The sequence below is a fragment of the Crocuta crocuta genome, unplaced genomic scaffold (assembly GCF_008692635.1).
Source record: "Crocuta crocuta isolate KB4526 unplaced genomic scaffold, BGI_CrCroc_1.0 scaffold39, whole genome shotgun sequence".
Taxonomy (NCBI): Eukaryota; Metazoa; Chordata; class Mammalia; order Carnivora; family Hyaenidae; genus Crocuta; species Crocuta crocuta.
The window spans coordinates 4,309,156-4,335,522 of NW_027533334.1; the positions used below are offsets into that span (position 1 = coordinate 4,309,156).

At 39.2% G+C, this 26,367-nt stretch overlaps 1 protein-coding gene across 1 annotated transcript in view; it reads left to right on the plus strand.

Moving 5' to 3' along the window:
• Positions 1-962: 962 nt before the first annotated feature.
• The window catches only part of UBR5 (ubiquitin protein ligase E3 component n-recognin 5), a 117,850-nt gene continuing 92,445 nt past the window's right edge, over positions 963-26,367 (plus strand). The window contains exons 1-7 of the mRNA XM_077748225.1: positions 963-1,094; positions 15,199-15,336; positions 16,204-16,256; positions 17,368-17,442; positions 24,834-24,878; positions 25,256-25,337; positions 25,833-25,909. Coding sequence (XP_077604351.1) covers positions 963-1,094; positions 15,199-15,336; positions 16,204-16,256; positions 17,368-17,442; positions 24,834-24,878; positions 25,256-25,337; positions 25,833-25,909 — 602 coding nt within the window. The remainder of the gene's footprint in view (positions 1,095-15,198; positions 15,337-16,203; positions 16,257-17,367; positions 17,443-24,833; positions 24,879-25,255; positions 25,338-25,832; positions 25,910-26,367) is intronic.

Below are 26,367 nucleotides of genomic sequence, written 5' to 3' on the forward strand. Positions count from 1 at the left end.
TATTTTAAAATATTTTTAATTTATTTCTGAGAGAGAGGCTGCAGGAGCAGGGAAAGGTCAGAGAGAGAGGGAGACACAGAATCTGAAACAGGCTCCAGGCTCTGAGCTAGCTGTCAGCACAGAGCCTGACGTGGGGCTCGAGCCCATGAACCGTGAGATCATGACCTGAGCCGAAGTCGGATGCTCAACCGACTGAGCCACCCAGGCGCCCCTGGAGACCATTTTAATAAGAGAGAAGTGGTTGGTGAAGGTTTTAGCCTTGTCAGTTTTTGTTTCCTTATGCAGTCTCCTGACTGCAGGGATGAGGAAATGAGAACGTTCTATCATTATCTATTTCCTGGTTTGATTGATAGGAGAGCTGTCCTGTTAGTGTTCTATTAGTTACTAGGGAATATGAAAATGTAGGGTTTTGTCGATGTGACATATAGGTTGGTTTTTATTTTGAGCAGAGATTTAATATTCAGTTAAATAGATTTGGAAATAATCTGTTTGAAAGAAGTGATTAAAGGAGTCCACACGTGTAGATAGTGTAAAGTTTTGTTTTGTTTTTAAACTTAGCACAGTTGAAAGGAAATTGGAAAGAAAGATATCACAGATGAAGCATAAATGAAGCTTTATTCATATACTGCTGGAACGAGGACCAAGGAAAATGGTGAAGTTTTCTTTGATCATCATTCTGGTTTTTTATTGCTCCGTATTACACCACTCCAAATTTAATGATACAAAGCAAGTTATTTATTATTATTACTTCTGGGGATTGACGGTACTCGGCTGGGTGGTTCTTACTTTAGGGTTCTTACGCACTTGCAGTCAAATAGTAGCTGGAGACTCCGAACAGCTGGAGCTGGAACTGGGGAGATCACACAGGCATCTCTACCTCGGGTGGCCTCTCTGTGTGGTCTTTCCAGCATGGAGGTTTCGAGGTTGCTAGACTTCTTAGGTGGCAGCTCAGTTTCAAAAGCATGTGTCCCTGTCCCAAGAGAGCGCCAGGCTGGAATGCCTTTTTATGCCATAGCTTTCGAAGCCACGCAGAGTCGCTTCTGCGTCATATCTTGCTCAAGAAGCAAGTCATAAGGCCTGCATTAAAGGGGAAGGTAATTAGACTCTACCTCTAAGAGGGAGGAGTGTCAAAGGACTTCTGGATTTTTTTTTTTTAGTTTATTTTGAGAGAGTGCGAGTGAGGGGGTGGGCAGAGAGAGAGAGGGGGAGAGAGAATCCCATAGATTCCACCTCTAGGTGGGAGGAGTGTCAAAAGACTTATAGATTTTTTTTTTTAAGTTTATTTCTAGAGCGAGGAAGTGCATGCACGAGCACGAGCGATGGGGTGGGCAGTGAGAGAGGGAGAGAGAATCCCAGGCAGTCTCTGTGCTGTGGGCACAGAGCCCGAGGGGCTCAAACCCACAAGGGAGATCATGACCTCAGCTGAAACCAAAGAGTTGGATGCTAAACCGACTGAGCCACCCAGGCGCCCCTGTAGATTTTTTTAAAAACCTCCATGACCATTAAAAAAGTTGATAAACTAATAATTATCAGAAGGAGGTTTGGATGCCTTGAAAGTTTTAGAAAAGATTGATATCAAGTATTTGAAAATAGAAGCAGGGTAGATTTGAAATTTGTGGCACTGGACATAAAGCATTTTGTGATGTAGTAACTATTAATGAACCTAATTATTTCCAGACAGAAGTACTGAACTTGACAGTTGAACAGTTCAACATCGCAGAGGCCCCACGAAGCATCCAGGTCCGAATCACAAGGGAAGTGTTCTTTTGACATCACTGGTATTATTACTCCTACAGTCAGGTGCTTGATTTGGTGCATTATTTAGGAAACAGTGAAACATTTGGCGTGTTCTGAGACTTAAAGATTGCAGCGTGGGCAAGTAGTTTTTTACTATAACTGTGCTCAGGTGCAGGATGTATTTCCTGTGAAACAGAATTTTCTTTGGGTAAGAGCTTCTCGGCTTCATCATCCATTTGATTAGTCAGCTCTGGGACTGAATGTTTTCTATTTGCAGAGACCCATCTGCCCTGAAATGACTAGGTTTCGCTGCTGAGTCTATTTTAATAATCATTTGCATGCCGACTAGGTGCCAGGCATTGTGCTAGATACGGCCATGTGGTGGCATTCCAAAGAAACCTTATAGCCAGTTCCAAAAGGAGAGTTGCAAACGTTTTTGGGGCAGGGTCATTGTGGTTGAAATAGAGGCGTAGCTTAACAGTATGATTCATAGGAAGACCATGTGTATTTGCATGTGAAGTTTGTTAGAAGTAGGCCTTAATGTTATTTCATAGCTTTGCGTGCTGTGGTATTTTGATGTTTGTGGTCAGTTTTAAAGGGATACCAGTCACGTGTCATTTTTCTCGGGGTTTTTGCAGTTTTGTTAAATGGAATATGATGAAATTGCAACATCTTTCGTGTCAATGTGAAAAAGAAAGACCCTGTGTTTGTTTAGTTCATACAGTATCTTCTGTCATTTTGTCTGTTTCCAATCAAAAGAGGCCTTACTGTTGTCATTAGAAAATGAGAATGTGGGATCAGACAGTTATTAAGGGCCTTCCCAGGTCTAATGCTCAAAATGGGGTGAGGGGGAAGAGACTGGGTAGAAGATCTGGATAGTAAAGGTGGTAGGAGGTATCTGCTAAGTTAATTTAAGTTGATTTGTATTTTAGGCTTTCTGGAAGCTGAGACCAAAAAAGCAATGGCTAAAAAATAACATTGCTTATTATGTTATATCAGAGTGAAACTTTTTTTTAATCATGCTCTGAGAGAAATTTTTAGTGAATCTTTTTTACAGTTAGAGATCTTAAACAGTCCAGTGGACAAGGAGCTTTATAATTGACACGGAAGTTTTCTTTATGGGGTACATCACGAGGTTTGCTCATTTTAAAACATTATTTTTAGCGGTGTTATTTCTTACCACGTACAAAGCATTATGGCTTCCAGACGTCCTCTCATTTAACACTCTGGCAGCACTGTGTGACAAACACACACAGTTAGCCGCGGTCCCAGGCAGCACAGCAGGGGAGTGTTAGGTGGGTCTCCGGGCCCAGGCCCTTGGTTATTAAGTGGAATCAGCAGGCTCTGCTGCTGAGGCTCCATGGGTACTTTTATGTGAAATGAAGTTTTAAACATTCTTAGATGAAAACAGAATACCATAGTAAAGGCCTGTGCTCTAGCCTTTGGAAGGAGTGCATCTTGAGCCTCCATGAATGCATTTTTTTTTTTTTTTTTTATTGCTTTAAAATTTTGATCTGTTTGCGGAGGACAGATTCCTCATTGTGTGTCTTTTCTTCCCTCTTGCCTGGGGTTTGGTGGAGGAGAGGGGACTGCTCTGTGAAGTGACCGTGTTGGGTTGGATGTTTGTCATTCATTTCTGAAGCCAGTATGCCAGTACGTATTTATTAAGCTCTTGCTGCATTCTGTCGTGACATGCTAGCAGGTGAGATGGTGGGCTGGGGGACCCGTTAGACTCACTCACATGGTGACACTGGATTGGTTCTGTCCTTTATGTGCTGTTTGGGTAAGAAAGGTTGTGAGCAGTTGGTCTCTGCTTTGTATAATATTCTAGTATTTTTAATCTAGGCTGTACCTACAGTGTACTAAATACACAGACATGCCAAAAGTTCGGTCAGAGGTCATTTCCTTAAGGAGTTTACCTATATAGTTGGGAAAATAAAAATGTAAAAAGTGGAAGAACAGTAGCAGAGAGAACAGTTCAAAGCAGTAAATTATTAATCTGCAGAATTGAATAGAATTGATGAGAAGTTTTGGAGGAGGCCAAAAGAGGAAGTGCCTATTGGGCCATAGTATCTTAATTAAACTTCTTGTAGGTACTTGAGGTGTAACTTGGGTAGGATAGAAGTCAGTTTGGAGAAGTTAACAGAATTGGGAGTTTAATAGATACCATAGCTTTCATTATTTTTGTAGTACATAGGGACTAAGAGGTATAGTTTTCTCCATGAACTTCAGTTCTGTCTAGTTGGTATTGTTACATGTTAGTGAGGAGATCTATTTCAGATGTCTCTCAGTGCTTGTTTTTTAAAAAAGTGATATGACTGTAGATACTTGGAATTGCTCTTTGCTGTCTTCATCCAAAGTAGTACTGCCCATCGATAAGAGAGTTCTGTGTCCCCAGATGCCTTTTTTTTACCGGTTCCTGTTTAGCAGTCTCTTTTCTTTGATTCGGTCAGAAGAGGTAATGACAGTAATAGCAGGAGCAGCTTAACATTTTGTACCTGGCTCTGTACTAAGGATATTATGTGCTACAGCACCCTGTTGGTTCAAGTGTGTAAGTAAAATTTGTCATGATAGAAGTAAATTTATGGTCTGAATTATTTCTGGGATGTGTTGAGGAACTCAAAAACCATTTGTGGATCAAAATTCTTGATTAAGTTTAAAGGTCAGGCTTTTTTAAGTCCTGATTGTCGTGGTTAGAGTTTTTCTGGCTTGTTTACTTTATGGACTCTGGTCAAGCCAATAACTCACTAGTAAGAGAGTTTAAAAATAAAGAGATATAGGGGTCAAGGTGCTCTAGACTTGGTAATTTCAGGAAGAGTTTGCAAAGAACTCCTTCAGTTTTTTAAAGAGACCTTTGTCCCTAGGGTTTGTTTTGTTTGTTTGGCTCTGTTCCTAGCTCTTGTCCCTTACCCCAGGCTCTTGCTTTGCTCATATGCATTCATCTTCAGAGTATTTAAAGCAGTTGAAAGTTGCACATATACATTTAAACACAAATAGTACCTTTACGTTTCTATCACTTTTGTAGATGAGACCACAATCACTGCTGTGAGGTTGGTGGAACAAGTGAATCTATATAATTTCCAAGTCCAGAAAAGGAGGAGGGTGGACTTTTTTTATTTTAAACTTAGTTAACTGTTTTGATGACATGCTAAGGAATTTTGGATCTAGTTTTGATAGTTTGTTTTCAAGAGTTTTTTTTTTTCCTTAAAGCACGTACCTCTTCTGTCATTAGTGTGGCATTTTGTTCCTTTATTTAGATGAATGCAAATTTAAGTTTTGTCTCTACACTGTTATTGGCTAAGATATCATTTCTGGTTGGGAATAATTTTTCCTCAAAATTCTGAAGGCATTCCATCACTGTCACATAGCTTACAGTATTTCTTTTGAGGAATTCAGTGCTGTTTGGACTCCCGATCCTTTCTATTTGACCTGTGCCCCAAAGCTTTTAGGGTCTTCTCTCGATCTTTGTTGCTGAGAAGTTTCCTACTAATGTGCCTTGATGTAGGTCTTTTCCTCATTTACTGTATTTTGGGCCTCAAACACTTGGCTTTGGTTATTGGAAATGTTCTTTCTTCTTATTCGTATCTGAACTTCAATTCCTGGAAATGTTATTATTTCTTTAATACTCTTTTCTCCCATTCATTTTTTCATTTTTCTTTCTTTCTTGGGAGAACTCCTGGTAATTGGATATTTGAACCTCCATTGCTACCTTGATTTATCTTTTCACCTCTATTTTCCATTGTTTTGATTTTTTGCTTTACATTATGTTGAAGCTTTTCTTCTTCCATTGGGTCAGTTTCCTCAGAGTGGGATCCTGGGAGGTAAGAGCGAGGCTGCGAGCATCTGAACGGGAGCTGGCTTAGCCCTCAGTTCAGTAAACAGCTTTCCCTTTTTCCAGTGTGCCCGTGCCTGCCTAGCTAGGTGTCCCCAGGCTGTTACTCTGGTTGAGTTTCTGTAAGCAGGGAGAAGTTCTGGCAGAGTCTTGAAGGGACGGTCTCCAGCTCCTAGGATGGGGATCTTAATTGCTCCTCATGCAAAAGCAGTCTTCTGTTTGGGTACCCCCAGACTTCATAAGTACCTGGCGCCTCCAGTTAAAATTCCCCTGCACACTGTTGGTTTCAGATTTCTCTTGTCTGCTAGGGCATTTGTCACTACTCTGCTTTCCAGCTTCCAGAATTTTGTTGACAGGTCTTGTTTGAATGCATTGGCCTTCTTCTTTTTCTCTTTGTCCTTGTAACTTTTTTAAAAAAAGTTTTTATTTATTTATTTTGAGAGAGAGAGAAGAGAGCCGAGTGTGAGCAGGAGTAGGGGAAGGGCAGAGAGAGGGAGAGAGAATCCTAAGCAGGCTCTGCACCTTAAGCACAGAGCCCAGTGCAGGGCTTGAACTCATAAACTGTGAGATCATGACCTGAGCTAAAACCAGGAGTTGGTTGCATAACCGACTGAGCCACCCATGTGCCCCTGTCCTTGTAACTTTAAAATTCATTTGTTGTCTTTTAAAATTCATTACTTGTCATTTTAGAGGATTGCAGGAGGTAGTAGAGAGAAACATGTTTAATTACAAGTCCTATACAAGAAGGGGGTGGGGGAGAGGCAGAGAATAAGCAGGTGAGGGGCAGAGAGAGAGGGAGACACAGAATCTGAAGCAGGCTCCAGGCTCTGAGCTGTCAGCATAGAGCTCAACGTGAGGCTTGAATTCACGAACTGCGAGATCATGACCTGAGCCGAAGTCAGTCTGTTAAGTGTCTGACTTGCTGTAGGTGTCAGTAACTGACTGAGCCACCCAGGTGCCCCCTGGGTTAGATGACTGTGTTTGCATCAGATCTACTCATTGGCAGGGAGCACAAGCTTTCTCTTGTCTCTTCTTTTTTAAAAAACTTTAAAAAAAATGTTTTATTTCTGAGAGAGAGACAGAGACAGAGACAGCATGAGCAGGGGAGGGGAGGTTCAGAGAGAGAGGGAGACACAGAATCTGAAATAGGCTCCAGGCTCTGAGCTGTCAGCACAGAGCCCGACGCGGGGCTTGAACCCACCAACCGTGAGATCATGACCTGAAGCCGGATGCTTAACCAACTGAGCCACCAGGCGCCCCTCTCCTCTCTCTTCTTAAAAGGGCACTAATTATGTCACGAGGGCCCACCCTCATTACCTGATTACCACCCAGAGGCTCCATGTCCAGCTGCCATTACATTGGGCTTTAGAGTTTCAATATATGAATTTGAAGGAGAGGGAACAAAAATATCCACCCCATAGCACCCAGTGTGAGTTTTATGTGATTCTCTCTTTAACTTGCACACATTTCCTGTAATCTCTGCTTATGTATCTGAGATTCTTGGCCATGGCCTGTGCTCTCAGGAGAGGCTTGAAGTGTACTGTTGGCTACTTCACCATAACCCTGCGTTTTCCTCCTGAAAATGAGTATCCCAGGATGTTCAGGCTTAATAATTTCTCAAAACGTACTCAAGCCTGACTCAACATTTAATGTTGGGAGGCCTCTATTAGTCTTTTCAGATATGAAAAAAGTTCTTCAAAGTTTATTATAATCAGGGCTTGTTTTTTCTTTTACTACCTTTTTTGGAGTGTGTTCTTATTTTCTTCATCTGGTGAGGAGCAGGAAGATTTTCTTTTATGATGTTTTCTTCTTTATTAAGGTTCTCTTCTGAGCACTTACATTGCTCTGTGCAGCCTTCATTTTGTATGATTTCATATCCTCACCAGGTAGCTAAGTGCAAGGATTCTAGTGTCTGTTCCTCTTGTATCTGCTGTGTTAGTTAGGTCCACATCTGTGAGGTACATTTGTCTTTTTTTTTTGATTTCCATCCTATCAACTGCCTTTAAGTAGTCTATTTTGATATTCAGTCGTATTCAAAGGGAGATTTTGATTAAAAAAATAGTTATTTGATCACAGGAAGGTGGTATATAGTTGGTTTTGTTATTCATTCTCATACTTGTACGTTGACTAGCAGATTGCTCTAGCACCGTCTACTGTTTAGATGACTTATAAGGAAAACGAAATAATTCAGATCTTAGAATTATCTTTTTGGCTTCTTGAAGTGTTTTTGGAGAACTTTAATTTTTTTAGTTCTGTAAGAGCCAAACATTTTTTTTGTTTGTTTAATAGATAAATCATTATAAATGTTTTCACTCAAATATGCCCCTTTTTGTGATGAATCCCAGCACCCTTCATGGCCCATTTCAAAATCCTGATGCTCCTGAAAGCTCTGGCCCTCCCTCATAAAATCTTCCTACCCTTCCTCTCCTCTTCCTCCTCCTCCTCCTCCTCTTCTTAGCTAATCTCTACACACAACATGGGGATCTAACTCAAAACCCTGAGATGGAGAGTTACGTGCTCTACCAGCTGAGCCAGCCAGGTGCCCCCCTCACGAAATCTAACACCAAACGAATCCTGTCTTCTCAGTAATTCGCGCTTAGAGCACTCCTCTCAGCACCTGGTTTACTGTTTTATTATTTTATTTGTTTTTCTGTGGGTATAGTTTGTTTTTAGAAGTAGATTGTAAACTCCTTAAGGTGTGTGGATTGAATCAGTGGGATTTCAATGTTCCTTTTTTTTTTTTTTTTTTTTTTTTACCTCAGGCTTCTCAAGGGGTAGATCACACTGTCCTCTGTAGCTGTGGCTTGTGGTCAGGGGCAGTGTCTCCAAGTATGGAGAAAACTCCCTCAGGTGGTTTGATATGGCTCCCCGCCCTCTCCAGGGCATTTTATTGCGCCCCTTACTTGTAATGCTTAACACCAGGCCGTATACTCTGGGTGTTCAGGAAGTACTTCTGATTGAATGGGACCCTTGGCGGGTGTGGTATGATAGGAAAAAGAGAGGCCTGAAGAGGGTTTGTCGCATATTCTTCCTCCCACCTTTTAATAATTGCAGGTAAACCAATCTCTATAGTCTGTTGTTTTCTCAAATGGAAAATAAGGAGACTGTTACATCAAGGACTTGGTATTAAATACAAAAATCTGTATGTGTTTGTTTTCCTGAAATCAAATTAAGTATAATTCTGTGCTGGTGCAGTTTCTAAGAAAAGTTCACAGTCCATGAAACTTTAACCAGCCCATAGTTAGAAAATTTTTTTATTTGAGATTGTTTTTACTACTTCCCCAGATTTTAAAGTAATCTTTTGATGAAGCATTGCTAAGAGTGATTCCCCTGCCACCCCATCTTACTTGGCAGTATGAAAGGTTGTCAACCTCATCTTTGTCTTTATAATTTGTTTATTATTATTATTATTTAATGTTTTATTTATTTTTGAGAGAGAGAGAGAGAGAAAGATACAGTATGAGCAGGGGAGGGTCAGAGAGAGAAGGAGACACAGAATCCGAAGACTCTGGCTGTCAGCACAGAGCCCGATGCAGGGCTCGAACCCACGAACCGTGAGATCATGACCTGAGCTGAAGGCAGACGCTTAACCGACTGAGCCACCCAGGTGCCTCTGTCTTTATAATTTGAAAGAAATTTATCTGTTAAATCCGGAAGTCAGAGATAACATGCTTTCTACCTTAAAAAAATCTGTGACTCCCCTTTGGGGACAGGTTTCGATATATTTATTTGTTAGCTCAAGCTTGTGAATATACCTTTTCAAAGATTCAGTGTTTACTAATATGTATTTTGTCTGCTTGAGTTATCAGTTTCTGATAGAGGTATGTTAAATTTCTCATTGGAATTGACTTTCTCAAATGGTCATTTTTTACTGGGTGTGTTTTTGAGGTTATGATATTACTATTCAGATGTATGAATGTTAAATGTTCTTGGTGGATTATTCCTTTGCTTGTTATAATGTGTCTCTTTATTCTTCTTAATACTTTCTTTACTCTGATAAATTTTGACTTTTAATTGTGAAATGAGCAGTGTGAATAAGTAATTGATTTCGCCTGTCTGAATTTCATCTTTTCTTATCATTTTTTCCTGCGGCTTTTCCCCCCTTCTGTTAGAGGCCTAATTTTTTGCATTCCCTTCCCTTTTTCTTCCTTCTTGGTTTGGAACCATAGATTATATTTCTGTTCTTTTCGTGGTTACCATTAAAATTTTCAGCTGCCTTGTTTTCAACAAAACCGGTAGCCAGCTCCAACTTCCATGAGGGAAGTCTGGTACCTGGTCGCTCCCTGGGGAGCACTTTTAGCTTCATTTTCCTGCCAAGGAGATGTTTATGTTTCTTGTGTGTGGTCTCACCTTTGTCTTTTGGTTTTTGCTTTTCTACAGTGTCTTTTCTACCATTGGCTGTGTGTTTAGAGGAGGGAGATTTTCCCTGCTCTACCCATTTTTACCCCCTCCGGTCCGCATACTTGTGCATTGTAGTTGCTAACTGGTTGTTATACATCTTGTTCCTTCTATTTGTTTTAGTGTGAGCCACTTTTCTCAGCTTCAGGTGGAAGGGAGAGAAAGAACAGGAGCCCCCAAGCCCACGGGAGGCCTTTTCGCGGACTGTCCGCAGCAGGCTGGGGGGAGCGCTCGATGTTAGAGCCGGAGGGATGTACAGAGAACTCATTGCTGGACAGAGCAACTGGGGGGGGCCTCAGGGGAAGTGATGGACTTTCCGAATTGTGTTCCCGTTGTAGTAGACTGGCTCCATTTTGCTCCATTTGTTAGCCGTTTTGCTGTGTCCGCATTAAAGCATTATAAGGATGCCACTTCTTTTTTGTGGGAAACAGGAGGGCTACCCTGCATGTTGTAACTCTGATGATGGCGACGGAGTTTTACAGACCTTCCTGTTCTCACCCAGAGCTTGCTAGGACAGGTCTGCGACAGGGGCGGTTCTGAAGGGCACCAGACTACAGATGAGTTTAGTGTCTGGATGTGTTTCACAAATTACTCTACCATCTTCCCCTTTCGGGGGATTGATGTTCATTATGCAGAGAGGAGGGAGCTGATTAAACCAGTAAGCCTGAGAGCTCTTGGTGCTGCAAGTTTGAGAACTTACTTCTCTGGCTAGTAAATGATTTTCAGGCGTTTAAAAAAAAAAAGCATGGGGAAAGAATTGAGCAGTTTGGGGATGATAATTAGGATTGGCAGGTAGGAGGCTGATGTCCTTCATAATCTTCCCCAGGGTTAGCCCTTTTAAAGCATCATTATCCACACTGTCTAAAAGCACTGCTTGTGCGTGTGTGTGTGTGTGTGTGTGAGGTGGTTGAGAGATGGAGAGTGGGACTGAGCTGGGATGCAGACCTCCCTGTCAGTGATGTCAGTCTGGAAATCGGACACTGCCTGTTAAGTCAACTTCTATTGGGTTTGAGTGTTTATTGTAAGATGAAGAATGGGAAGCATTTATTGGTGGATTTCTGAAAGCCAAACTTGGAGCCAGGCCTCTGCTGTGGTAGCTGTGTTGCCAGAAAGAAGTTTGTATTCATTTGTGCTCCCTAGTGACGAAACAAAGGGATCTGGTAGAGCTCTTAAATTTGACCCTGGTGTATTGTAGTTTTGACATTTGTTTGACTCTTTTTGGTTTAGCTCTCTGAATTATACCTAAAGGAAGGCTTTCTGCATGAAAGACCCAATTTAAGAACTCTTAGTAGGTGCAGATTTCAAAGAAGCTGTTTGATACAACTTTCAGACCCCCTCTAAGTACACTGACCAACATGTTCTTTTTAGTAAGTGGGGTTGTCGGGCAGCTAGATTGTAAGGCTTATTTGATTAGTCTGGCTTCATGGGAATAAAGATGCCCAGCAAATGTCTGCGTATATTATAGAAGGAAAATGATCCTGAAATCTATTCTTTCCTACAAGGAGATAATTTCAGATAATAAAGATCTTTTATTTTTCCATATTAAGGAATAAACGTGCCTGTTGCCATGTATTATTTGGATTTAAAAATGATCTGTTATAGTTGAATTTTTTAACAATGAAATTTTAGGCAAAGTAGGATTGTTAGGAATGTTTATGCTATTTGCTTTTTTAAAATCCTTGAAGCTAATAAAACAAGAAAATTGAGACATAGTTTTCGTTGAGGTAAAGAGAACAGTTTTGGTTTAGGAAAGACAGCCTATCACTGGTGAGCTCTACGTTATGGAGAGGCTTTCTGTGTGCTGGGCACTCTAGGGTTCTGGGGTAGAGGGATGGTCTCCGCCTTAGGGGAACTTGGATCTTAAACCAGTGTTTTCTAGGTCCCCAAGATCTTCCTAGAAAAAATGACCTGAATAGTGTTTCAAGATTAAGCATAATTACATGGGTTTCTTTGTTGCAGGGCTTATAAAAGTCTAATAGAGGTATGTGAGTTGTGAATTTCTGAGCAGGAGCTATCCTAAGCAACATTTCTAAAACTTGAAATAGTGGTAGGGTTTTAATGTCTCCCTAAATGGACAACTAATCTTGTGACTATTTTAAGCAACTCTTACCTATATTTGTAATATTTAAGAGGAGTGATTTCCAGGGGCGCCTGGGTAGTTCAGTTCGTTAAGTGTCCAACTCTTGATTTTGGCTCAGGTCATGATCTCACATGATCTCTGTGGGATCAAGCCATGCATGGGATGCTGAGCCTGCTTGGGATCCTCTTTTTCCTATCTTGCCCCATCCCTGCTCACTCTCTCAAAATAAATAAACAAACTGTGTGTGTGTGTGTGTGTGTGTGTGTGTGTGTGTGTGTGTGTGTGTATGATATAAAGAGTAATGATTTCCAAAGGTAGTTAATCATCGGATTTACGTTGGGTGCTTAGAAATTAAAAAAAATCAAACTTCTGAGTGGATAGTATGTTTATATGCTTTAAAATTCAAAGAGTGTACATTGGCTTACAGTGGAAAGTCTGCCTTCCTGCCCTGTTCCTAGCTGCCTACTTCCTTTTCTCATTGGTGATTACTGTTACTCCTTCCAGAGATATTTCATGTGTGTGCCATAACTTATTTAACCAGAATATAAATCACAGCAGCTTGCATTTGCAGATTTCTGGTTTAGTAGTTTTGAGTGGAATATATCTTTTACAGTGTCCCTTAGAGATTGTGATGATTAGCTAGATTTAGACACTATTATTTAAGGTGGTACACATTACTTTTACATGTGGTGTATTACCAATTCATAAGACAACTTTCTGAAACAGATATGGTAACGACCATTTTCTGCATGGATGGAAAATTAAAAAAAATTTTTTTTAATGTTTTATTTATTTCTGAGAGAGACAGATACAGCATGTACAGGGGAGGGTCAGAGAGAGAGGGAGACACAGAATCTGAAGCAGGCTCCAGGCTCTGAGCTAGCTGCCAACACAAGAGCCTGAAGCGTTGCTCGAACCCATGAACCGTGAGATCATGACCTGAGCCGAAGTTGGATGCCCAACCAACTGAGCAACCCAGGTGCCCCCTGCATGGATGGAAAATTGAGGGCAGATATTAAATGACCTATTCAAGGTCATGCTCTGTCTTTTTTAATGTGGAGCTGAGACTCAAATCCCAGGGCTGTTTGCAGGTATCTAGGTGGGACCAGGCTGCCACTCCCTGATTTCATGGCCACAGTGCTGGCGAATGGCTAAATAGCAACAATAACACCACCACCAAACCAGAGAAAAAAAAGTTAATACAGATGTTATATCCTGTTTTGGTACTGTATTAGTTAGAATATTTTATTGGATTATTTGCCAGCAGATGACCAGTGATTAGACTTTCTCTCCTTTGTATTTTAAGGCACTTAGCCCATTAGACTCATGTTATCAGTTTCCGGCGCTTAAATAGGAGACTGCACCCTGACTTTTATCTGTAATTATGCTTTCTGATGAGCTCTTTCTCTCTCTCTCCCTCCCTTCCCATTGCTTCCAGCTTCCTTTTGGCCCCTTGAGCACTTTTCCCTAATCCCAATCCAGATGAATCCATTGAGGAGAGAGGGAGGGAAGAAGAAAGGAGACTGTTCTCTAGGTGAAGGGGGCAGAGAGTATCCTAGGCCATGAAGTACTGACTGATTTTCCTCACTGTTTGGTAAACTCCGTAGATGATTCTCAGAGAGTCTCACAAATCCCTCATGCTATTGCAGGGCCATTTGAATTAGGGCAGAGCCTCTGGGGGGTTATTTTGTAGGACAACATTCCTTTGGTGTATTTTTAAAAACCTGGTCTCACAGTATTGGTCACATAAGAGAACATCTAAAAATCTTTAAAAATAGCTATGAATCCATCATTTTGAGGCAGTTGTGACTTAGAGCCAAGACACATGAATGTCCATTCATTGGTTCAGCCACCCATCCGTTGGCACACAGTTACTAAGGATTTGCTATGTGCCAGGTCTTGGGGATTTCGAAGTTAGTAAAACATGTTTCTTGCCTTCATAGAACGTGTCAGGCTGTGAAAGAGGCAAACGTTTCATCAAACAAGTAGTTACATCATATGAAGTGCTCTGGAGGAAGTGTGCCCCTCAAGTATAAAGTAGGATTCAGAGAAATGCCTAGTTTAGTTTGGAGTAAAAGGTAAGTTAAGGTTTCCCAGGTTGTTTCAGCCTAGCCTTGAGGGGCTACTAGCTAGATGCGTAGAAGGCAGTGGCAGTGTGTAGTTACTCTAAGCTGAGGAAATAGGTGTGTTTAAAACAGTCAGAGAGTAGTTTATGAGTATAATCTATAACCTGGTTAAGGAATTGTGAGAGGATAGTGATGTTTGGATATGGAATACTCTGGAAGAGTGAAGAGGTGAGATTTGAGATGTAGAAAGGGCAAGAAGAGGAATTTTTCATGCTTTTTGAAATAAAAACCCATGCACAAGAAACAAAGGAATTATTGTGCATATACAGATTTCTAATACCAAGAATTCCCAGACTTAGCTCTCATTCCCTGGGTCCTATGCCCTGGATCCTCAGAATTTGAATTGGGCCCTATTTAGTTTGGCAACAGTTAAGCTAGAACTTGGTTTGAGCTGCAAAATATAGCAGGCTATCCAAGGATAAAGAACATAGTTCAGTAGTGATAATGGTTGCCATTTATTGAGCATTTAAATTCTTGACTCTTTCCAAGGTAAATCACAAAATTATCTTTAATCCTTACAGCAGCACTACCAGACAAGTAGTTTTATCCCCATTTAACAGACCAAAAAACCTTCCAAGTTCTGGGACGTGAAAGTAAGTTTGCCCAGAGTTACAGAGGCAGTTAACAGTAGGGATGGACTCGAACCCAGGTTGGTTTGTCTGAAACCACAGCTCATCTCTGTGCTCCCCCCCTGCAGCTGTGGTTCGTAGGGCAGATGGAATGGCAGCTCAGGGATGTAAAATGACCATTTCAAAAGCAGTCAAACTATTTCATCTTTGATGTTAATGTTATCAAGATCCTTCATTACAAATACAACCTCCTAAATTGTCTTGTTTCTATGGAAAAGTCAGATTTCATTACAGGTATTTTACTTCAGTTTCCGGTTCTATCTCAGGGATCAAGTAACTTGCCAAATGTCAGTCGTTGTCCTGTGATGCGTATCAGTTGTCTCATGACACATTTGATTTGTATTTAGAGTTAAAGTTGGGATTGTAACTGTTTGAATACATTATCTGCACCTGCAGATACTTCATAATGAACAGTGTTGCAGAGATTCAGAATGTGGATATGGCCTAAGGGTGAAGAAAACCAAGAATTTTCTCTTGAATATTAGGTTGGATGCTGTGTATTTGGATGGAGCTCAAAAGAAGTCTTCTCGACCTGTTCGTATAGTTTGATTCTTGTACGTTTGTGTAGTCTTACTGTTTAACCAAGTTGGAATTAGGCAGAAGGACTTAAAGCAATTGTCAAGAAGAATTAACATATAAAGGCCATATCTTGTATCTTTTTCTACCAAATTTCTTGTCCATTTGGCATGAGTATTTCCCTTTTCCTGTTTTGAATGGAGCTGAAAATAACATGGTATTTTGGCTTTAAAGGAAAATGACTCATTTTGTTGTGTTCGGCATTTAGTTTCTCAGAGATGTGTTTGATTTTCAAATGGCACAGGAGTTAGAAATTTTGGTCTCCTTTTCATTTTATTAGGAAAAATGTTATTTATGACACTAGATAGGAGTTTGTAAGCAGGATATTTTCCAGGTTAGGGGAAGAAATTATTTGTAAGTAAGTAAATTTGTAAGTAGAATGCCATTTTTTTCCTGTGATAGTTTACAGAACATTTCTGCAACATGGATTTTCTCATTTTAGTTTTATATAACTCTGTTTATTTTGAGAGAGGCAGAGACAGTGTGAATTGGGGGAGGGGCAGTGAGATAAGGAGACAGAGAATCCCAGGCAGGCTCCAAGCTGTCAGCACAGAGCCCTACGCAGGGCCTGAACTCAAAAAACCATGAGATCATGGCCTGATCTGAAACCAGGAGTCCGACCCTTAACTGACTGAGCCACCCTGGCACCCCATTTTATAGAATTCTTTTAACTGTTGTAGCTGAAAACCATTTTAGGGGAAATACTTTAAAGAATTTTCCGTTAAAAAATATGCCATTTAATGAATTTATAGTATTTATTTAGAAACTTATTTTCTTTTTGGTCTTGAATGTATCTTGAAGGTGAATGTCCTGTCATTTATTTAGGGTAAAGCGAACACATTACATAAACTAGCATTTGTCATCTCCATAAGCATGAAGTATGTATAGAAGTCCTATCCATAATTGTCATTCAGGAAGCTGACAGATGGGTTTTCCCTCTGTAAGAGCTGTCATTTGTGTGATTTGGGGTCTTTTAATAGTAAAGTCAGATGTTGGCTGCTTAGCTTAGTTTTCTTCGGGTAGGCAAAAAGCAAGAAAAGTCAGGCCACTATTTTAGAAGTTGTAAAGCCAAATTTAAAGAAATAAAATGCGCTTATGGCTGAGCAAAGATATGTTAGGGATCACTGTACACGCTGAGATTTGAATTATAAACCTGTAGTCAGATTCCTGTTCAGTGAGCAAATACCTTCTTCAGAGATTGGGAGGAATAATCCTTCCATATCAACGGTCTCAAACTCCGGTGCCTACAGGTACTGGGTACCTCTCTTGTCACCATAAGGGGAAATAAGCTCAGTTGCTAGATCTCATTTTTCAAAAGAAGCTAAAAACATGAAATTCTATGTTAAATCTTTCAAGTTTAAATGTTGGCCAAGAATCTTTAAAAATCTTTAAAAAATGTAAAATGCTATGTGATTCAGCATCATGTGTACATCTGTAGGCTGGCAGTTTATGAGGCTCCCTCTGCCGCCTTTTAGTAATTGACTAGCTTTTGCATATAAATCTTAGGGAGGCCCTTCTGTATCCTTGTCCCCACCGCTGCCTTTTCTGTTGAAAACCATTGGCAAGTGAATTACAGTCACTTAATGTCTTTCACGGGAGTTTAATACTATCAGGGAGGCACTATTAAAATTTTAAATCTGCTTTATGCTACTTCATGTTACTTTACTGTGCTATTTTATATTTAAACGGAATCATGCATGGGTAAATCATGTATTGAGTGCAAGACAGACCAGTGGGTTTTAGTATAACGATATGGAAAGTTCACTGATACGGTTTCAGATTCCACATTGCAACCAACCTTTAAGAAACTATTACTTGTTGAGTTTTGGTGTAGTATCAAAGAATGTCCTTAATTTTAAAAGTATTTAAAAATGCTTAATTAGATTATTTTGGTTGACATTTGTGGCTGTGTTAGTAAGAAGAATGAACAATTGTTGTTTTCCAACATTGATTTAGTATTGGCCATTTGAATGACACTGTGCATTTTAGAATAGAATACTGCAGTTCTCAGAGTGTGGTCTGCGGACTCTGTGAATCCCCACCTAAAAGGCTTGCAAGGCTAAGGTAATTTTTGTCAGTATGTAATGAGTTTATTGTTTTTGAAATAAATATTCAAATACTGTCTCAATATTTAATACTATAAATATCAGTGTTTGTGACCCTCATAAACAAAAGGATTTTGATGTTTTCAATTGTTAAGAGTCTTAAGTGGTTCTAAGATAAAATTTTGAGAATCCTTAAAGTACATTATGAGGGATTGGGAACGGAGGCTGTTGGGAAGACTCTGAAGGAATATTTGGGGAGGTGAAAAACATGTATCCAGGGGTTCTGTTTACTTTTAGAGGAAACCTTTCATAGGAGAAATACAAAGAAATAAACTTAATGGTCTGTGTCTTCTTGAAGTCTGAAATATTTTGTTTCTGGTAAATTTTTAGTTTCTCTTTGGCCTTTACCATAATCTTACTCTTTGGTTCCTTAATGTTAAACTTTGTGAAGTTTTCTGTGGTCAGCTGTGACATGAGAAAAATTCAGGACAAAAATAGAAGTTTTTAATATAGACAAATTTATTTAGTTTATTAATGTAAGATTATGGCCTCACATTTTTGCTGTGAAAATGAGGTGTGGTGATATTTTTTTTAATGTGTGTGTTGTCCAAATAGCTACATTGCTGCTTTTATTATTCATCTACCCCCATTCCCATTTACCATTTTGGAAATTCTGAAGCTGGGAAACCCATGATCAAGGTTAACTAAATGCAGGCAGAAGCAATACAAAATGGATTTTTAAAAATGTATCCAAAAGTTGAATGTCTTGAAGTCAAATTTTAGACATACAGTGAAAGAGTCTTTCATAATCACAGAGATGAAGAGAATCATCCCTGTGTTGGTACTTTTTGCTTGGGCCAAGGCAGCCCTACTCTTTCCAGGTTAGGCTCTTCCCCACCATCCTCAGTCCTGTTGGTCAAGGTAGCTCCTAATATTTAAGTCGTAACACAGAGTGGGTGGGTAGTAAGAAAGGTTTTGGAAAAACTAATCCACAGTGTAGATGAGAAGACTCCATTGACCCCTTGCGTTTTATACCCACGACCTCCTAAAGAGGCTTCCCTATGAACATGCCTTAGGTGGTTTGCTGTTGGCTTGCTGTTGGCTTGCTCTGGGCTGTAAAAAGGGGTGTTGGGATTGGATGCCCTCTGGACTGGATTGAATAAGGCAGCACCAGATTTTAAGTTATCTGGTGGGCCTGGAAATATTCCTACTAGATGCTGGCACAGTTAAATAACCATGTAAAAATGCCCTCTGCAGCTTTGCCCAAAACATAGTCTTTTCTCCCAGTGACAGTGGCTGGCAGGTGGGACCACCAGATGATAGCTTTAATTTGATGTCAGTGATAATGTTGAATAGCTGGCATGCAAAGAGACTATTCAGAGGTGGCAGTGTATATGGTATGACGTGTTAGTTGTGTAAAAGAACAATGTGAAAGTTACGGACTGAGTGTCTGTACTTACAAAAGTACAGGGTGAGATAGCAGAGAAGACCTTAAGTTTGACATCTGTCTAGCAACATAGTTGCTTAAAAAAAGTTATATGTAATTTCATTGCTTCTTGAGTTTTAGGCTTTAAGATTTAGAGAGGTTTCTTCTGAGGAAATGCCAGAAATATTCAAATACTGTAGGAATTTGAATTCTTTTTCTAGAAGAAGATAATCTGGGCATAGATTTTTATTGTACGATTTGGTGTTGTAGCTAACCTTTACTGTTGGCTGTTGTTTTTTTATATGGATTATTAAGCCCTTTACTCCAAAATAAAATGATAAGGGTATGCAAAAGTCTTATTCCATAGATGGATAGGTAGAGGTTGAAGTGAAGTCATTAATTTTAAAAGCAGTATACTAATTGTGATTATTAAGTAAGTAGTAAGTTATTTAATGTTTTCTCTGTGTTAACTTGTCTGCTTATAACAGTTATATGGGCAGGTGTCCTGAAAGAAATCTGTATATTTGCATTTTTCTTATTTTCTTATTTATTATTTTATTTTATTTATTTTTTTGGGGGGGGGGTAGGGGCAGAGAGAGAGGGAGACATAGAAGCCAAAGCAGTCCTCAGGCTCTGAGCTGTCAGCACAGAGCCTGATGCGGGACTTGAACCTGTGAACCACAAGATCATGACCTGAGCTGAAGTCAGATGCTTAAACCAACTGAGCCACCCAGGTGCCCCTCTTGCCTGTTTTAAACTTTAGTTTGAGGTAGAAGACCTAGGGAGTTAATTTTGTCGAGATTAGGATCAGGAACGGTTTCTTCTTCTGAAATGGGTTGTATATGAGTATTATATATTTTTTGCTGTTGGAACTGTATCTAAAGAAGTGCAAGAGTGGGGGAAAGACTTGTTTTTATCCTTTCTTCTCTTAGAGTCTCTGAAGCCAGTTCAGAGAGAAGGAAATGAATGCAAAGCAGACATGAGGCTACTCTTGTGAGGGAGAAGTTGTTGGTTTCTGTAGGAAGAAAAGTAGGGCTGTCAGGAAAAAGTTCATGGAGGAGGGAACATTTGAGCTGGGCCTGAAATAAGTAGGAGCGAGGCTGGTAGAAATGTGCTGGTGGCAGATTTTGTCAATTTTCCACTATTAAGGTGATTACTGGTAAACATGAAATATGGGAAGATGTACCCTTTCTTACAGTTGCAGATATATGAAGGCCATCATCTTGTAGAAGCTGGTGTGTCAGGAATATCTTTCTCTCCTGGAGAATTGAAGCTTTGGGGGGATCTAAATTAACCTAATTTTTTTGGTTTTAGAAATTCAGCAAGAAATCCATCAGGTTTCATTCAGTGTAGGGGCATGTATGTCTGAATATGCAGGTGTGAGAGGGCGGCTCAGTGAGAAGATGAATTCTCTTTGAAATTAGAATATTAAGTTTGGGGAAAAGGAGACTGAACTTATAGGAGATTTTTGGGGCAGCAGTAAAATATGTTAGATTCCGGTAGGTTATACTTTGATTTCTTGCTTCTCTTGTTTTTTTCAAATGTTTATTTATTGGGGGCACCTGAGTGGCTCAGTTGGTTAAGCTTCTGACGACTTTAGCCCAGGTCATGATCTTGAGGTTTGCAAGTTCGAGCCCTACATTGGGCTCTCTGCTGTCAGCCTGGACCCTGCTTTGGATCCACTGTTTCCCTCTCTCTGCCCCTGCCCTGCTTGTGCTCTCTCTCTCTCTCAAAAATAAATAAAACATTAAAAAAAAATAAATAAATATTTTGAGAGAGAGCACACGTACTCATGCACACACAAGCAGGGGAGGGATGGGGTGAGGAGGAGCAGAGGGAGAGGGAGAGAGAGAATCCCAAGCAGGCTCCATGCTCAGCACAGAGCCTGACATTGAGGCTTGATCTCATGACTGGTGAGATCACAACCTGAGCTCATATATCAAGATGTGGACACTTAACCAACTGAGCCACCCAGGCATCTCTCTTGTCTCTTTTTAAATACCAGTTTTTTGTTACCTTACCTTGGTGCTTTAAGAAAAAAATTCCAGCCTTTGGATCTGTAAAATGCCTATAAATATAAAGGAATGAAATAGGTTATTGAATTGGAATATAGAATAAATCTTTGGTGTAGGAGTACTAAGGATTGTCAGGAGCTTATTGCTTATTGCTATCCATTGTGTGTTACAGCCATTTCACAAAGGCTTTCCTGCCTGTCCCTGAATGAGATTAAATGCTGACTTATGAGGTTATTTTGTAATGTTATGCTGTACTCCTAAAATTGTTTTCCATCACAATCACATGTAAAGATTTATTCTGAAATGGAATTTGGTGAGTTCTAGGGTAGTTTTCCTTTTTTTTTTTTTTTAAACAAGGGAGATTTTTTTTTGTTCATGTTGCTACTAGAGGGAATATAGTTAATGACTTTAAGCATCATTGTAAGCTTTTGGAGAAAGACCCTTAAAGTAGATGAGTGCCTAATAATCATGTAGAGACATTTAGTAATTTAGTACATGAATGTGATCATTGGTCTGCAAGGATTCTGTGATTTGTGTCTGCTAAGGAGTCTGTAGTGTAAAAGGGGGAACTTAAATACCCTTTATTTTGTTTTAGTTTAATTTTAGTTTTATAATGTTTGTTTATTTTGAGAGAGAGTGAGCATGGGAGGAGCAGAGAGAGAGAGAGAGAGAGGGAGGGAGAGAATCACAGGCAGGATGTGGGTTGTCAGCGCAGAGCCTGAAGTGGGGCTCATTCCCACGATCATGAGCCCCCCAGGCATCCTAATACTCTTTTTGTTTGTTTGTAGGTTTCTTTGTCATTATTATTTGGGATTTATGCTTAGGGGACCAATTTAGTCCTAATAATGGTTTTAATATTTGCAAGAATGATATATTTTGGTAAATTTGGGGGATTAAATTTAAGAAATTAAAAAAATTGGTATTTGGGGAAACATCCTAAATGTCCATGTAAAATCAGTTTGTATATGAAAGTTTCAGATGGGTTAGATGAAATCAAATATGACAGTAGATGATACTCCCACTTAAACTTTATGTATGTACCTCCCCCCCCCCCATATATGTATTTGTTTTTCATTCTTAAGAATTCCAGGACTGAAAAGAACCACAGATGACTATTTATCTTCCCTTACATGGGTGAGAAGAACATGAGCCTTAACAGACTCAGATGAGCCCAGTTAGTAGTTGATGAGCTGGGAGTCAGCCGCAGATTTCTTGCTATCCAGTGGGCGTTGTTTACAGTACAGATGGGGTACATTTCCTACGTGGTTAGGAGTCCACTGTGATTTTTAAGATTAGAACATCGAACTGGTGGTAGTAACCATTTTCTTCTAGCCCCTCAGTGGCCTGAAATTTGCTGTTGAGTTCTTGACTTAGTACTTTAGCAATTTGATGTTTCCAGAGCTTATTTAGTGTTACAAATATTTTGTATGTGGAATGATATTTGGAGCTAAGAAAGCAGCATTTAATTTTTAAAATCAGTTATTCCGCAGTTTGAAAAGACTTTGATAAATTTTATCTGCCCCCGACTCCTCTCTCTCTCTCCTTCACAACTGTGTACTTTGTGAAAGCTCTCCATTCAGTGTTGGTTGAAGAAAAAAGAATGGGGTTGAAATGGGTTTAGTTGTATGCAAGAAAACACGTACCTTCTCAGAGTGTCACTACTGTGGGTTTTTAAAAAAGTAAAACCTTTCTTAGCCTTCTACCTCCGGCTCTGCCCCTTTCTCTGCTCCAGGGATTATGAAAGAGCCTCCCAGGGGCGCCTGGGTGGCTCAGTCAGTTGAGCGCCCCACTTTGGCTCAGGTCATGATCTCACGGTTCATGGGTTTGAGCCCCGCGTTGAGTTTTGTGCTGACAGTTCAGCTCAGAGCCTGGAGCCTGCTTCAGATTCTGTGTCTCCCCCTCTCTCTGACCTTTCNCTCCCAGTTTATTTTATCCCCATTTTCTAGTTGATCTTCTCTCAGAGCTCATGAATCCCATAGTGCTTTATTCTTAACAACGGTATTTTATCTCTTGGAACACAGAAGAAGCGTGCCTTGTAAATGAACAAACTGGGATATGGTGAAAGGCTTGACTTTACAGGACAAGGAAAACACATTGTGTTAATGAAAGTAAATGCAACAGTAGGCAACACAAATGAAAATGTGTTTTATTTGGGGCCAGTTCACACGTGGTCAGGTGCTGTTTTTTGGGAGTGAGAATAAAGTCACCAGTGAGTGGGAGAGAAGTTAAGTATGGCATCATCTGAAAGTAATTCTTAGCTTAGGAGAAAGATTCAGAATTGGAAAGTAACTGTATGTATGTTAGTGTTTGAAAGATGCTCCTCAGCATTAAACAGTGGATAGAATTTATAGGATAGAGTAATGTTGAAAGATAGCTGGATCCTACTAAAATGTCTGTTGATATAATTAGATCATTTGCCCATATATTATTTATGGCAACTTTTTAATCCTAAGCTGTCTTTAAGATATGATTTATTTTTGGAGTATGCGTACCACTTTCATCTGTTAGTACAAATGCTTGAAATTTGATTTTCTGTATTTTTGTCACTTTTTAGAAAGCAAAATTCATGTAATTTCCTATCTAATGTTTTAATTTTTTTCTATTGCTTTCTAAAGTTCTGTTTATCTTTAAGAGAGTTATTTATGAAAAAGTTTTGAAAGACTGTGCCGTTGTTTTGGTAACTTAATAGAAGTTGACAGAAGTGCCTAGTTTAAATGAGTATCACAGTATTTTATATTCAAGACTGTTTCTTTGAGAGAAACTGCAAAATCCTTATAGATATTAGGAGTTAATGTCTTTTAGTTATTTAGCCCCTTGAGATTTTTCGAAGCATATTCCACATACTTGGAGGTTTGTGTGCACCCCAGTGTTTATGACATTATCAGCATTAGCCAAATTATGGGAGGAGTCCAAATGTCCACTGATTGATGAATGGCTAAAGAAATGGTATGTATATATAATGGAATAATACCCAGCCATCAAAAAGAATGAAATCTTGCCATTTGGAATGATGTGGATGGAGCTGCTCAGAGTGATTTTTGCTAAGCGAAATGAATCCAGTCAGGGAACTACCAGTATGATTTCACTCACCATATGGAATTTAAGTAACAAAACAAATGAACATGGGGGAAATGAAACAAAAGGGGGTGGGGAGACAAACCATAAGGGACTCTTAACTATAGAGAACAAACTGCGGGTTGATGGAGGGAGGAGATAGGCCAAATGGGCGATGAGTATTAAGGAGGGCACTTGCTGTGATGAATACTGAGTGTTCTGTGTAAGTGGTGAATTGCTACATTCTACTCCTGAAACCAGCATTACGCTATATATTAACCAAAATTTAAATGAAAACTTGAAATATTAAGAAACAAAAGAAATCAGGGGAGGTGTTACTGTTGTTTTATAGATGATGTGGACAGAGGTTTTAATTTTTATAGTCTTGCATCAGAAGGCCCTTTAGGACCTTGAGACTGTGTCTTAAGTCAGTTAGGCTTTTAGGCATTTTCTGTACCGTTATGTTAAATTCTTAATAGATTTATGCCACCCCAGTATTTTCATTTCATGGTATACATATACAAAGAGATCTGCAAGACTGTCTTTTGGCATATGTAGCAGAGTGTTTAAAATGGCTTTCCACTGGTGTTGGCTCAAGAACCAGCTTTATTGTCACTTTTAATATTATAAAAGCTAGGAGCCTCAGTTTCCTCAAGCTGTAAAAAGGGATTAATTAATGTTATTAATACTGAAGTTGCTAATGGGATGGTACGGGAAGGGAATTGTAGAGTTGGCTTGTGACTCTTTTCTTGGGACAAAAATCAAAGACAGTACAAAAACATTCTTGCCATAACAAATTTCTTTGTATGCTACTATTAGAAATCAGCAAATAATGATAAAAGTGCCTGTCAGAACTATTTTGTTTAAAAAGAATGTGTACACATAGTTTATTCTCCTTTTGTTTTGTTTTTAAAGGTTACGGGAAGTTTCAGAGAAGCTGAACAAATACAACTTAAACAGGTGAGAGTTTTAAGATATTTTAAATTTTATGAAAAGAATGATTTTTCTTAATTAGGGAAAAGAACTCGTTTAGGTAGAAGCTACTAAGAATATTGTAATCTATCAACTTTCTGTGAATTTGATTCTTTTGAATTCTAGGTTCTGTTCATTCTGATTTTTTAAGAATCTGGCATACTAAGGACATAATAACTATGAGGACATCATAATTATTATTTTTCAATATTGCTTTAAAATATGTAAATAACAATTTTTAGAAACAAGTTTTGCCAGCTACTTTTTTCCTCTGGTTAATTGGATAAAAACCAACCAACCAACCAACCCTAGAATGTGTTTGCCATTTAAGAAATAATTTTACTTTGTCTTTTTTTATTCCCTAGCCATCCCCCTTTGAATGTACTGGAGCAGGCTACTATCAAACAGTGTGTGGTAGGACCAAATCATGCTGCCTTTCTTCTTGAGGTAAATTGTCTCCTGTAACATACAGACATGAAGAGGAACAGTTAAAATAACAATTGTGCATTATCATGTATCTTACTTTTTAACCAGGAAATTTTCTATTTTTCTTTTTTTAAAGTAGAAGTTTCTTGCAAGAGTAATTTCAGAGATCACCCAGTTCTCTTTCCTTATTGTGTACATTCTCTGGCTCAGAGAAAGCGTAAACGATTTACCACAGCTTGAAACTAGTTAGTAACAGAATGGAGAAGTTCCTGATACCCAGTCATTTACTTACTCTGAATTCTGTTAGATTGGGATACTTTAGCTTACTTTTGCTGCTATCCTGATCATGTATGCAAGATCTACTTCTGCACATCAGGTGTGAGTGCCTCATGAAAAGGAGCTTATTCACTGCCTTCTGAATTGACCGTGATAGAGATATAATCTGTGTATTGAATAAATTCATATTTTAATACACATTTTTACTTGAGCCATTTTTTCTATTTTCTTTGCTTTCAGGATGGTAGAGTTTGCAGGATCGGTTTTTCAGTACAGCCAGACAGATTGGAATTAGGCAAACCTGATAATAATGATGGGTAAGACATTATACCCTTTTTATTTAATAAGTATTTAGCTCTTGAAAGATATTATATTAAACCTGTGTTTTAATATAGCCCTCAAGTTAAAAAAAAAAAAAAGCATTGTAGAAAATGAGGGACTTAAAATGGTGAAAATGGTTATTTTGTAGTTTGATTTTAATTTTTCTGCAAGTGGTGATTTATAGCTAAAATATTAGCATTAAAAATAGCAGAAGAGTGGACCACTTAACAGAAATAGGTTACCAGAAGAATGATTTATGTATGTGATAGGTCCCAAGTCAGACCTGCTCTTTAATTGAAATGACTTTTTCCATCTTCTTCTTCTTCTTTTTTTTTTTTTTTTAAAGATTTTATTTTTAAATAATCTCTATACCCAGTGTGGGGCTTGAACTCCTGAACCCCCTCAACTCATGAACGCTTGAACCCCGCCTCAAGTCACATGCTCTACCAGTTGA